This window comes from Strigops habroptila, chromosome 6 (genome assembly GCF_004027225.2).
Source record: "Strigops habroptila isolate Jane chromosome 6, bStrHab1.2.pri, whole genome shotgun sequence".
In the NCBI taxonomy this organism is placed as follows: domain Eukaryota; kingdom Metazoa; phylum Chordata; class Aves; order Psittaciformes; family Psittacidae; genus Strigops; species Strigops habroptila.
In genome coordinates this window covers 47,166,714-47,181,001 of record NC_044282.2, presented here as the reverse complement: position 1 = coordinate 47,181,001, position 14,288 = coordinate 47,166,714, and the positions used below count along the sequence as shown (strand labels likewise).

Genomic DNA, 14,288 nt, shown 5'->3' with positions numbered 1-14,288 from the left:
AATTTTATTGTCACCTAGAACATGAAAGTTATTTCGATGCAAGACAAGGCAGTGACTTGGTTGAACAAGAGTGGCGGAGACAAGAAAACAGATTTCATACTCCCAACTAATGCAAGATGAATTCCAGATGTCTCTGTGGCTTTTCAGTATTATCAGATGAGACACAGCTAATAGGAGTTCTAGGAGCTCAAGACAAACATGCAAGCCTATGCACACAAACACTCAAGTCCCTCCTGGAGAGCTACTATTTCAGTAGGCATGGTTGAGGAAAAGATGGCCGAAGGGAGAGACACAGAGGACTGAAGGCGGCAGCTCGTTTCCTTACAGCCCATTAATAAGCCAATGGCGGAGCCAGGAACAGCACGTCTCCTACCTCTCAGTTTGTTATTTACCTACAGAGCCATGCTCCTACATGGAGCGTAAAGCATGAAATAGCCCAGACCCAGACATGTTTTATGTCTATCACACAAGAAAGCAACATAAAATTAGAACAAGGACCAAAGACCTAGATGAACCACACATGATGTACAGCTCAACTGACAGCCGGAAATACATCCCTTTACCTACACCAGTATAAGAATACAGGTATTGACACTAATATGTGTGTTACCATTCATGCTCCTTGTTTACAAATAATAAATAAGAGTATAAAAAAGCCACACAATCAGGTCAAGGGTCCATCTGAATCCAGCATATCTTTTTTAACAGTCACTGTAAGGCTGGGGGAGGTGGAGAAGAAGAATATACAATACTTCCAGCCTTCCTCTTCACCCTTCAACCACCTTCTGCTTGGGGGTGTCTCAAGTCAGATGTGGTTTCTGTGTACATACCAAGACATTTCTCTCCTGTCACCCAGTGAATGCGTCACAAAGACATGCAAAGAGAACCAACTGCGCAAAGAGCCAATTTCTTTTGGTTTGAGCTTGGCTCCTAGTAGTCTTGTCTGAAGCCATTTGATCTACCTATGTGAACAACTATATTTACTTCCATTATAAAAGTAAGCACAAAAGCTTTCTTATTACTTACTGCATGAAGTTTAATAATGAAGTTACATATGATCTACAAGTGACTCATCAAGCTCACCTACAAGTGACTTAAGCAGCTTAACTACCTTCAATGAGTCAAATCATATGTTCTGTGGATTGTGTTGGTCACATCTGGACATAACCAAAGAATCCATATTTCTTTTCTTTGGTTTCTCTTTGGTTTTTTATTGGTGTTCTCTTTAAAAGTTATTATTTATTTATTTAAAATCACATACTATCATATAGGAAACACAAAAAAAGCGCAAACATTTCACAAACATTTAGTATAAGTCACCCCCACATTTAACACAGGATACAGGCTTTGTATTTTTCATGATTCTCACATTTTCTCCATAACAGGATGCACTCTTATGTCACCAGTGTGTTTGACAGAATGCGGAAGATGTAATAAAATCAAAACCCAGATTTTGCCTACTTACTATTTGTGATTTCCTCGGCATTGGTGCTGGTGGCTGGATCTGTGCCAAAGTATTTGTTGTAGAACTGGTTTGTGTTACTGGAATTTCACATACAGAAGATGAGTCTCCTGCTGCTAAGGTAAGTAAAACAAGTAAATTTTAGGCATGCTTAAAAAAAAAAAAAAAAAAGGTGAGAGTGATGATACAAACTGAAACCAAATCTATGGCTCTATGGTTCTTTAAAGGATGCAAATAATTTTATATCCCATCAGTATTTAATTTTTTAATGTTTTTTACTAAAGAACCAAACAACTTTTCTATCCTTTTTCTTATCAAAAAAGGCCTCTCTTCCCGAAGACAATTAGCTAAGACCTTCCATACTGCACATATGCTAAAAGACAAAAAAAGCCTAAAAACCAGACAAGAGCAGAACCAAATATCCCATTTCCTCATTTGCTCACTGCAGACTCTGTGCTTTTAGAAGATTTCATTCCTAGTAAAGACCATCATTATCAAGATGCTGTATCCTTCACAGGAGACTCCTGACACAGATGGCAGATAATGATTAGCAAATTCCCCTTGGGTATGTCAAGGGGAAGGAAAAAAGAATCAAAGAAAGAACCAATGAACAAAATATATACAGTGGAAGGGGAAACCGGGTAGGAGAAATTCCACTACAACCACCACAGAATCCATACCAACTTTACTTCGGACATTTCTGAGATGACGTTATTGTAATGTTTTTAGTCTCCCTCCTTGAAGATACACAAAAGCCATCTGGACATGGTCCTGGGCAACTAGCTCTGGGTGGCCCTGCTGGAGCAGGGGGGTTGGGCCAGATGACCTCCCTGTCAACTCCAACCATTCTGTGGTTCTGTTTCTTATTACATGGCCCCATTATTCACAATAATTGGTCCATAGCTCTGTTCATGCAGAATAGCTTGAGGCATCAGGGCCTACACAAGCAAGAGGAGAAACAAGAAGAATGCTGGTACTCGCTGCATTTAAATGTGTAAGGTAAATTAAAAACCCCACAGTCCCTTAGACTGTTATAATGATACCTTAATTACAATAAAATAAATCTCTAAGCCATGATTACCAGTTTGCTGTAGAGACCCAAGTCCTCTGGACTGCCCTTTGTTAGTTAAGCCAGATGACTTCTCAGTCCTGTGCAGAAAGTTAGAAATTCATTCATTTAAGAAATAATCAAGAACTTGAAACACAACAATACAGCATATTTTCCAAATTATACCACGTCTGCAGTATATTCTGGTGACAGCTATTTTGCTTTGTATTTTTGATTATGCCAATCGTAAGTTGCACTTAATTAAAAAACATAAGGCAGAAGAATAATACAGATTCAATTACTGCAATTTGTGTAGAGCAGATTTTATTTTTCTTAAGTTCTGAAGTTCTTTTCACTCCTATTTCAAAATTTTTTCTTAAAATTAGTCTGCACATTATAGCAAGCTTCGGCAAGTTACTTCTCCCTTTTATTTAAGTGTGGTATGCAATCAAAGGATTAGAAAGGGAGCTCAAAGGTTGTTTACCTTTTTCATTCACAGAGGATCAACCACATATATTATTTATCCCACATATACACATACATGTCCCTGTATCTTATAACTATCTAAGTTTGTACAGGCTGTACTCTGCCAAATTTTCAGTGTGAGAGAATCCAAATATTCCCAGACAAGTTACTACAATATTTCCCTTTGCTTACCTTCGGAAAACTTTCCCTAGCATATAACTATATTATTCTTGCCACAACTTAAACAAAAGTCTTCTTTTTGTACGTATTTGAAGGCATGTATCTACGCTACAATTTCTTTTTTTAAAAATATAAGAGAATCCTATTTTTTCCAAACTTTTCTCACAGGTCATATTTTCTACGCTTCTCACTACCTTACTGATACCCCCTGGTTTCTGCCTCACTATTTTGTATCTTTATTTTACTGTAATGCCCAAAACTGAACATAGCAGTCCAGCTGAGGCATTACTGATGTTGAGTCAATTGGAAGAATTAATTCACAGAGTTTGCAGGCTATAATCAAACAATACTATTCCTCTTTGACTCTTCCACAACAGCATGAGTGTCTGACTTACTTTTATTTATGATTCACTATGTCCTTGCAGATCCTGCTCTTAAGGACTTCTGCTTAACCATACTCTGCTGTTCTCCATGCTTCATTTTTGTAGTTCATTGTTCTTAAAGTACTAAGTGTTGCTTACTGAATGACACCCCTCTTCTCCCTTGACTACTACTCCAGTTTCTCAAGGCTGCTTTGGATATAATCGTGTTTTCCAGCACACTTGTCTCTCCTAACTTTGTTTCCTGCAAATTTAAAAATAATATTTTCTGTTCCAGATCTCTCTAGTCCTTCCATGAATGAAAATATTGTATGGAACTGAACCTATGCAAACATGTCAACAATAAATGGCACAATCAGACATAAGATCCCATTATTTCTTCTTTGTTATTAGATGAGAATTAGCAATGGATTATTCTTTGTGGCTTCTTATTTCCATCACAGCTAAGCATTCTGTAGATATTCTGCATGTCATACAATCTTAAATCACTAGGCTGTCCTGTTTTTAGTGTGGGAACCCTTGTAATCTTCTCCATTAGTATCTGCCTTCTGTTCACTACCATACGCTAGAACACATAATTGGCAATGGTATGCATGCTTTACAGATGACTTGCATGTCATAAACTTGAAAAGTTACTAATAATTATGAAGTATATTAAATACTAAAATGGTATCAGTTACCCAGAAATAGGCTTTCTTTGAGAGATTCTACTAGGAGGCTGTGGGGGCAGTGGTGGTGGGACTGGCTTAGTTTGTGGAGGAGGCGGTTGCTGTTTAGATTGCTGGTTCAAAGCTTCTATAATGCTGGCTGTCTTTGCAACTGGAGGCGGTGGTGCTGGAGAAAGCACATCTATAGAAGAAAGTTAAACAGTGAAATGGAATTAAATTTCTATTTACCATTTTGCTTCTTAGGTTCTCATCACAGTTTTCCCTGTTACAGGATTTACTCCCATCCAAGAAAAATGCTTTACTACGTGTAATCAATAATTTAAACAGAAAGCAATCCTTCCATTAGAAGGAGGACCTCTTTGGAAAGAGGTTAAACTTTGTTGTACCTAGTCACGGTCAGAATGCTCACAGGTACTTCAATTCAGCAAAGCATTAAAGTACAAGCAAAGAAAATTCTCACTGAAGTCAGTTATATTCTTGAAAATAGTAGATCAGAATGTATTTAATAAAGTGCTAGTATTGTTTGCTCAATCGAAGCTTTCAGTTTGTGTTTTATGGGAAAGTCACTGAGTGAATAACACCCAAGAAATTTTACTTAGAGGAATGTCTTTTCTTAAAATCCTGTTACGATTAAAATCTAACTTCACATTAGGTTTAGTAATTAATTAAAATTTCTATTGAATTCTTGAAACCATGGCAATAGCAACTGACAATGCATTAAAACTCCTTTTTTTTTTTTTTTTTTTGCATTTTTTTTTTGCATTCCTATGGTCTGCAAGAATCAAACACAATGTGGAGACATTGCCCCAGGCCTACATGTTACACTCATCTTTACAACTAGTAAGAACTGCAGCACTGAAACTAGACAGACCAAGTGAAGAGCTCTTTAGCTCTAATAACAGACAGCATTTCCTGTTGACCCTGCACTACACCATACAGTCCTCACTGGATCATCAGAGAAGACAGTTCATACAAAGTTACTGGATGGGAACGATAGGCCAAAGCTACAGTCACCAAAAGAGGAAGTATGAGTTGTGGAAATGGAAAAATAAGCCAACTATGATTAGATACAGCAGAAGGGAAAACAGGGGAAAGTGGAAACATACTTGTAGATGTTACACGCAATGGCGGCACAGGGGGATGAATAGCTGGTGGATCTGATGAAGACCTCTGCCTGCTTACACTTTCCACTCCTAAAGAATTTGTCTTCCACATTGCATTAGATGAAGAAATTGTCTGAATACCACTGCCAAGAACTGAAGGCTGAACTAAAAAGAGAGGAAAATACTGTATTATTATTATTGCTTACCCTAAGCACGAAGTGTTCATTTCACACCCATGCTTTTAGAAATGGTGCAGCTTGACCACTATATTCAGCAGTAGAAACCACTGCCATTCTGCTGGAGTGCCAGAGCAGAAATCGGAGTTTGGTGTAAAAAATTATATAGAAGTTTCTGGCTGAAGTCTTACTAACACCTTATGTAAGTAAAATTTGTCTCTGGCCATTACTTTAAAATATGCCAACGCTTGAAAAAGCAGAAATTTCTCAACAAGACGACAGAAGGCCAAGTCTTGCTACTTTCTTTAATCTCTGACTGTCAGCTGTAATCATCTTTAATCCCTGACTGATACCTGTAATCTTCTCAGGTACTGCAAGAAAAGGACCTCACTCTCACATAAGCATTAGCAGACATTGCTTACTCAAAATGAAATATCAGTTTTGACTTCGAATTGACAAAAACCTGTAATTCTGAATTTCACCCAAACAAGAAACTATCATAACTAGTCATGAAGCAGTTACAAGGCGCAACTTCTTTGGGGCCTCCTAAATGACTCCATTCTTAGGCTGAAGAGCTGCCTTCCCATTTCGTAACAACTACAGGGTTTCTTCATAAAGGCAATATTTTGCACATCGCATGCCACTTTTCCCTACTCAGCACATGAGCATCATATTAAGAAAAGATGAAAAGAAGTAAGGCATGAATAAATATTAGGTTGCAGGGAAAAGCATAAAAGGCTCAGAAGACTAGGAGAACAGCCTAAAGCTAAGAAGATAAAGGAGTAATAATGCACCATGAGTAATAATACACCATAAGCATAACAACAACATCCAACAACATCAGCAATCAACAAGAAGCTAAGATTCATGATACTATTACAGCTTTTAACTAAGAATATAAAACAGCAGGCTAATACATTGCTAGAATAAAGAACACTAGCTAATAATCTAAACCAGGCAGCATGCTTTCTTGGTGTGAGTTGTACTATACTGGTGCCAAGAAGTCTGGGGTTGGGAATGAAATTAAAATGACGCTCTTTGAAAAGTGTCATTTAATCATGGGCAAACAGTAGGTAAAATAGTATGGTTGTCCATGATTAAAATAATACGAAAGGGTAAACCAGTCTTTTTAACTATCCAATTGTATTGCTAATTTAGAGATAGAAATCTAACAGTTAAATAGAGTATGCAAGTTCCTTGGGTGAATCTTCCTGTTTGGTGGGGGAAACATTCCTTTCCATCAAGCAAATAGTATCTAAATACTAAGCTTGGACTTCATACAAAAATATTAGATGAAAGGTATCCCACCTTGGTTAAGTTTTATATGCTGATAAACTTCCCCCAATCCCATGCTACCCTTTTGAAGTAACCCAATACCAGGCTGTTCTCTGCTCAAGGTGACTTTGCTTGAGCAGGGAGGTTGGACTAGATAACCTCCAGTGGTCCCTTCCTGCTTCAACCATTCTGTGATATTTTAATCCAATTTTTATGCTGCAGCCAATCCTGTGAGACTTTTTATATTACACAGATGTTCAATTTGTGTTCAATCTCAGACACAATCACTGGTGTATGAAGTCTTGCATCGACCCCTGCACAGTGCTCCCAAAAGCAGAAGCCACTCATGTATGCCTGGTACATTCCCCTGCTCGTATCTCCTCTTACAGAGTCTGAATAACAGCACAATAGAAATCACGTTTACACAGTCATTTTTTCTTGAACTTTACAGAAATTCAGCACCCATGAAAGCTATTTGATTAATAAAGATATTAAAACAATGAAAGACACCGAACATCTACTGTACAGAGAAGACCTATAGAGACTTCTCTACGCTTTAATACGTTCCAAACAGATTATATATGAAGATTAAAATGAAGTTCACAGCATCAGTTTTAATGGTAGATTTTGCAAGCACACAACCCTTCTGAATGAGGGTGAGACATACATTTTACATTGTTCTTCTGCTCAGGGTATAACTAGTAATTGGCAGTTAAATTTTCAGTCAGCTAGCAGTTCACTAAAATCAGCCAGTACTCCACATCATAACACTTTTACTTCAGCGACCTTGAAGCATATATTTATTAAAAGACGACTTTGGAAGGTTAAAATCTCTCGTGTTCTGCATAAGCTCTCCATTCTCCCAGGTCTTAAATGATTTTCAACAGCAGCCAGATGCTACTGAAACTGTATGTTTAAATTGAACTCTGACAATGACATCTTGAAAAGAGAAGTATGAAAAGATGAAAAACAAACAAACAAAGTTGCTGAACTAAATTGCCTGCAGCCCTCCTTTTTGTAAATTGCTTAACTCTATTGAGGTTATCTGGGCATTGCTTTCCCAAAACACTGTGGTGTACTTTCTTGCAGGTATTATGAAAATGAAACTCAGAACAGGTTGTGCAGATTCAGTTCAAGCATATAAAAAATGAAGTCATCAATAAACTGTTCCAATCCTTACCTGTGCAAAAATAGCTGTAAAAGAAAAGCTAAAAATGTAAGAATAATTCAAAAAGTTATGACCCCGTTCTTCCAACATACAGTGATACTCTGGTGTTAGTACCTTTGCCAATATTCCTTGGAGGTAGAGGAGGTGCACTACTTGTAACAGGTACTGCAGGCTGAATGGGAGGTGGACTGCCACTGAGTATTGCTCCATATGTTTCATTCTGTAATATACTTGGCATAAATCCTCTTTGCTTATCCTTAGCAATGTTTGCTGCATCTCTTGCCAAGGATGCTACATTAGGCTGAAGTTGGTTTGATCCAAGCTGATAGAAGCTGACAGGCCTGTCCTCTCTCCGATTGGGGCTGGGTTGCTTAAACACAAAACCAAAAGTATTTACTGATACCACATTAGTTGTACTCATTTTATTAGTTGACAGAAAGTTATTAGCTTCTAGAAAGAAAAATTGGCTTCTAAAATGCATTTTTGTTGCTTTTAATATGTACTCTAAAAGCTACATTCCAACTTCTTCAAGACAAAGTAATGGTGCACATTAACAAAAAAAAAAAAAATGATTAAATGTGAATTGCATTTCAAAACAATTATCATTTTTTCACTTTCTCTGTAGTGTGCTCCTGCTGGCTAATACTGTATCCTTATATACACAGGGCTAGACTCCCAGTGATGGTCAACATAGACATTCAGACTGGATCAAGTGGTTTCTCTGCATCAAAATACCAGACAGTATTTTCAGAAGTAAGCAAACAGCTAAAGATCCAACGCCTCATCTGAAGTTCAGCAGCATAAGATCCCAAATAGAAGATCGTGATCTCAAAACACAGACACAGTTGTTTCAAAGTATTCTACATGTAGTTCAGCCCACCACAAATTAGGAGCCAAAGCTTGTGAACTCTTTTCAGCTCACGGGACAAGGTTGGGAGATTACTTCAACTGCCAGCTGGGATGGAACATTACTCAACCCATGCACATTATCAAATGAGATCTAATTAGTTATCTTTGAGATTTACAGCAAGTCATCTGCTTGCTATGCATGCTTAGCATTATTCTCCCTGTTTCAACAGCAAGCCTAGTAATCATTGTTGTCAAATGATAATTAAAATTTTGTAATATATAAATTCATGTGTCTAGTACAGGAATGGGTTGTAACAATTCACAGCTCAGAGAGCATAAATATGCCTTTCGAAATAGTGTTAAATAAACACATCACTGACATACTGTCTGTATGAAATTAAAATAACTATATATAATAATAGCATTTAAGCAGACTAAAGATTTACACCAACAGTATCATAAATAAGCAATTGATTTTCCTCTGAACATATTCAATGCCTACTCTGAATTGATCATGTAGGGCCTTTAGACATATTATAGCACTGCATTATAGTTCAAAGACTTACCAGAATGATGTATGTGACAGCCAGACACATTAATCCAGGCTCGCTCCTGACTGGCTGACACTCTCCATTCCCTGACCTCTCCACTGTCCTGGTTCTGATGTTTGTTTCAGTTGCTTCTGCTTTCTAAAGCAGCAGAAAATTCTTTTTTTTTTTTTTTGTTTTGTTGACTTAGCTTTTCACTGGTTCACCAAACCAAACCAGCCCAATACAGGGGCAAATGCGTGCCAGAATAGAGGTAAAAGATGAGTGAGGTAGGATCAGGCAGCCACGGTGTGGAACAGCAGCAGACACCGGATGCATTGTCTCAGCCTTCTGCTAGGTTAGTATCTCTTTCATAAATGAAAAATTCTGGACTAAAAGAACTTCAATTTCAGACATGACAAAGATTATAAAATCTATTCAATTGCTTTACCAGAGACAAGCCCAATACCTTGACATCTATAAACAGAACTCTGATGTGATCCTAAGCAACAGCAGTATTCACCAGTGCATTCAATATCATCACAGACACCAGTCTGTGATTAATAGTCCTCAATCTCCTTTCGAAAGTCCCTGTAGTATAAGTCTATTAATAGCGGGCAGTGAAGTAGCAGTTTCATTACTTTAGCCTCATTGCTGAGTAGCAGATAACTTCCTATATATGACATGGAGCTCAGGGACTAGCCAAAAAGAGAATGCTCAATTGCAGAAAGCAACTAAGAGTAGTGAAGGAGAAAACAGATCAAAACCACAAATTTAGAGTGTCTCAGAAAGGGATTTGCTAAACATTTACTTGTAAATTGCCCAGAAGGTTTTACAGCTGGAAAAAATTAAACTTCCAAATTATAACAAAGTTTCAAGCTGCTTTATCAAAAAGGTCATCATTGCTATTATTATCTGAAATTGTTCCAAAATTAAAGCCAGCAACCGGAGCTATTTCAGAAACATGAGGAGATGTTACAAGGTGTCTGTTTCCTTTGTAAAGGCAATTTTCCCAGCTCATGTTACTTCTGCTTCACCACCAGCAGATCTAAATATTCCTGATGTATTGAAACAAACTACTGGCTCCATTAAAAAGCAGATACTGCATCTAGCTAATTGTAATTTGATCATTACCACACAGCCATAAGTTTTATGCTTTATATTAAAGAGGAAAAAAGATGACAAACTATAACTTTAGGAACTAAAATTTAAGCTACTAGATTTTTCTACAGAACTTTATTTCACAATGACTTCATACCCATAGTAAAAAGGAGTATTACTGAAATCATTATGTACGTCATGCTTACACATGTGTGCAGAAAAAAGGTAACGTACTGATACAAACCTGCAGCTTTTCATCCACATCATCATCACTTTCGTCCAGATCTTCATGGAGTAACCGCCACTCATATTCTACATGAACATGAGAATTAAATCTTCCAGATAGTGCTTGAGTAAGCTAAGGAAAAAAAGATGACTGTTGACACTTATGTGCAGTACTTATTTTAAAACAATGTATTTAAAACCAAACAGAAAACACTTATAGAAGGAACTTTGGTTTTTAAGTACAAATATTACTGTTATTTTAAAGATAGATTTCAGTAATCTGGAAAGTTACTGGAGTAAGTTTAAAGAATTAAGCTCTGTGACCAAATACAACACAAATAAATCAAAAGCAAGTAGGCTTTTCATTAACCATTGTAGGTCCATTCTTCACTGCAGGTCCATCCTCCGTTTTCTGACAATAAGCACCACATCCTATTTGCTTCGATTTAGACATTGTAAGTCAAAGAAACTAACTGCAATTGCAGGTTGGTCTGAGTCAGACTCACTTATCAAGAGGCCCTGTCCCCATTAATTCATTTTGCTTGCTTACTAAAAGTAGTAATGGTAGCCAGCTTCTCTTCATAGAATCAGAGAATGGTTTAAAGATCATCTAGTCCACCCCCCACTCCCTACAGGCAAGGATTATCTTTCACTGAGTAGGTTGCTCGAAGTCCTGTCCAATCTGAGCACTTCCAACTCTGGGCAACAAGAAAATGGCCTTCATCCATAAAAAGTACTTTAGTGATTAGATTTCAGTGACATATCAGACACTTAGAATCACAGAATCATTTAAGTTGCAAAAGACCTTGAAGGTCATCGAGTCCAACCCTTAACCTACCGCTGCAACATCCACTACTAAAACATGTCCCTAAGCACCCACATCTACACCTGTCTTTCAAATACCTCCAGGGACGGGGACTCAACCACTTTCCTGGGCAGCCTGTTCCAATGCTTGACAACCCTTTTGGTGCAGAAGATTTTCCTAATATCCAATCCAAACCTCCCCTGGCACAGCTTGAGGCTTTTTCTCTTGTCCTATTGCTTATTACTTGGGAAAAGGGGCTCACCCACCTTGTTGCAACTTCCTTTCAGGTAGTTGTAGAGAGTGATAAGGTCTCCCCTCAGCCTCCTTTTCTCCAGGATAAACCACCCCAGTTCCCTCAGCCACTCGTCACAAGACTTGTGCTCCAGACCCCTCACCAGCTTTGTTGCCCTTCTCTGAACACACTCCAGCACCCCAATGTCCTTCTTACAGCGAGGGACCCAAAACTGAACACAGTATTCGGGGTGTGGCCTCATCAGTGCCAAGTACAGGGGGATTATTAACTTCCCTAGTCCTGCTGGCCACACCATTTCTCACAGAGCCAGGATGTTCTTGGCCGCCTTAGCCACCTGGTCATACTGCTGGCTCACGTTCACGAGTATGACACTGGTGGCTGTCGACCACCACTCCCTGGTCCTTTTTGACTGGGCAGCTTTCCATCCACTCTTCCCCGAGCCTGTAGCATTGCATGGGGTTGTTGTGACCCAAGTGCAGGACGCAGCACTTTGCCTTTTTGAACCTCATACCATTGCTCTTGGCTCATTGATCCAGCCTGTCCAAATACCTCTGCACAGCCTTTCTACTCTCCAGCAGATCAACACTCCCAGCCAACCTGGTGTCACCTGCAAACTTACTGAGGGGATCTCTACTTGTGGATCTGGGACAATAGCTCAAACAGTATCGTCCCTTGGCCCCAAGAAGTTTATAATTTCCAACGCATCTAAAAAGAAATGTAATTTTCTTCTTAAAAGCATATAACATAAGCATATAACTATTTCTAAGCATCTAGAATATATTTGTTGATTAACTGTAAACTGTTACATAGTCAGACACAATTCTGCTTATAAAGTCAAGAACACACAGAAAGATGCAACACTTACCAACTCTTCACAGTGAGTATGTTTTAAACGTTTAGCTATATCAAGCGGGGTCTCTCCTGATTCATTAGCTATATTACAGCAAGAAAAGAAAGTTATGATCATAGGTGCCACTATTAACATGTCCATTACTAAAGACAAACTTGTAAATACACAGTGAAGTACTAAACCAACACGCTCTGAAATTCATCTCTTTCCTTCATATATAGGATCCATAGAAACCCTCTGAACATGACAAGCAGCAGCAACTCAACATGTCATATATATGAAATGACAGCCATAAAATGGCAGTGTTTAGCTAAGCAACAAGCTATCACTTAAAAATCTTGGTACTTACCTAAATTGTTTAAAAAATAAGTGTAATGTATAAGTCAATTTTAAACTTGAAATAAACAGTGAATATTATTTTTTGTATAATGAAGATTATGTTCATAGCATTATGATAAACAATTGAGGAGAAAATGCACTTATTCCACATTCCCTGTTTCACATCTGAGGCAGTGACAAACCTGAAACTGAAGTAGACATTACTCATTTACCTATTTCAATTGAAGCCTTCCCTCTCAGCAGCAGTTTGAGGCACTCAACGTTGTCCGTCAGACAGCAGTAATGCAGGGCTGTGCTACCTTTACATGTTTGTTTATCTAGATTGCCACTGTTTGAGTCCAAGAAAGAAGACGAAAGTTGATTAAACTTAGTTTCCTACCCTATTTTTACAAACCTCTCTCATTACAAGAGACTCAGAGAATAAAATTACATTTGCAAATAACAGAATTACTTTTATTATTTGTATTCATTTAGTATTTGTATTACTGGGCATAAAAGCAGCATCAATAATATTTTAACAGTTTTCCATATGCTTACCTGTTCTGCACTAAAAAGTCAACTATATGAAGGGATGTTCGATCAACTGACCTAACAGCAAGGTGAAGTGCTGTTTCATCTTGCTCCTAAGAATAAAACAAAAGAACACATTTGTTTCTTCTCATCTTCAGAGAAGCAGAAATTTTATTAAGACATGAATTAAAACATTTAATTGCAAAATATTCAGACACGCTACCATTAAAACATGTCTTGTGAAGACATTTATTGCTTCCCTTTGCGTTGAAAACAAATAGATTATTGAATGATTTTTAATGTTTTAATACACTTAAAATATGATAGTATTTGGAAACAATTTTAGATTAAACTACTATCTTTCATTATTGTTAAATGACATCATTACAAGGACAAGTGTTCAGAGCAGTGTTTTAAATCTTATTTTCAAATAAGAAAAAACAGTCCTTCTTAATCGATGAAAGCACATTGCACTTATAACAATTTGTGTAATAAAATTTGCAACACTTACATGGCCATTGGCCAGTGGAATTTTTTCTGTGAGATCCACACCGTCAGCATATACTTGGACTAATCCAAGAATGTCTCTTGCTTTGACTGCTTCACAAAGAGCATGTAATTTAGCTGCATTGTCAGCATGCTTTTTCCTTGCATATTTTCTCTCAATATACTTGGCAGTAATATAATCTTTTCTTGCATTCCTGAAATTGAATATCATTTACTTCTATAACTTTTAACAGAAGATGCACATTAGAATTTCCATAAGTACATGCAAGTAATTTGAAATAAAATCTGGGAAAGACTTTCTTGTTATGATAATTTTTCTTTTTTAAATATGTACGTAAGAGATTCAGTCTTGTATTTCCAGTATGAAATGCAGTTACAGAAGATGACTCAAATATCC

The 14,288-nt window shown here is 37.5% G+C and overlaps 1 protein-coding gene across 7 annotated transcripts in view; it reads right to left on the bottom strand.

Moving 5' to 3' along the window:
• The window catches only part of ASAP2 (ArfGAP with SH3 domain, ankyrin repeat and PH domain 2), an 89,857-nt gene that overhangs the window by 6,153 nt on the left and 69,416 nt on the right, over positions 1-14,288 (bottom strand). For 2 of the 7 annotated variants that reach the window (XM_030489547.1, XM_030489549.1), the window contains 10 exons: positions 13,896-14,085; positions 13,412-13,497; positions 13,087-13,202; positions 12,551-12,618; positions 10,647-10,760; positions 8,040-8,295; positions 5,310-5,471; positions 4,216-4,384; positions 2,544-2,611; positions 1,466-1,578 (listed from right to left, as the gene is read on the bottom strand). In XM_030489547.1, the coding sequence (XP_030345407.1) occupies positions 1,466-1,578; positions 2,544-2,611; positions 4,216-4,384; positions 5,310-5,471; positions 8,040-8,295; positions 10,647-10,760; positions 12,551-12,618; positions 13,087-13,202; positions 13,412-13,497; positions 13,896-14,085 (1,342 nt within the window). Of the gene's footprint in view, positions 1-1,465; positions 1,579-2,543; positions 2,612-3,550; positions 3,780-4,215; positions 4,385-5,309; positions 5,472-8,039; positions 8,296-10,646; positions 10,761-12,550; positions 12,619-13,086; positions 13,203-13,411; positions 13,498-13,895; positions 14,086-14,288 lie in introns of those variants that run through there. The other 5 variants (XM_030489550.1, XM_030489552.1, XM_030489548.1 and 2 more) reach the window with 4 other exon arrangements.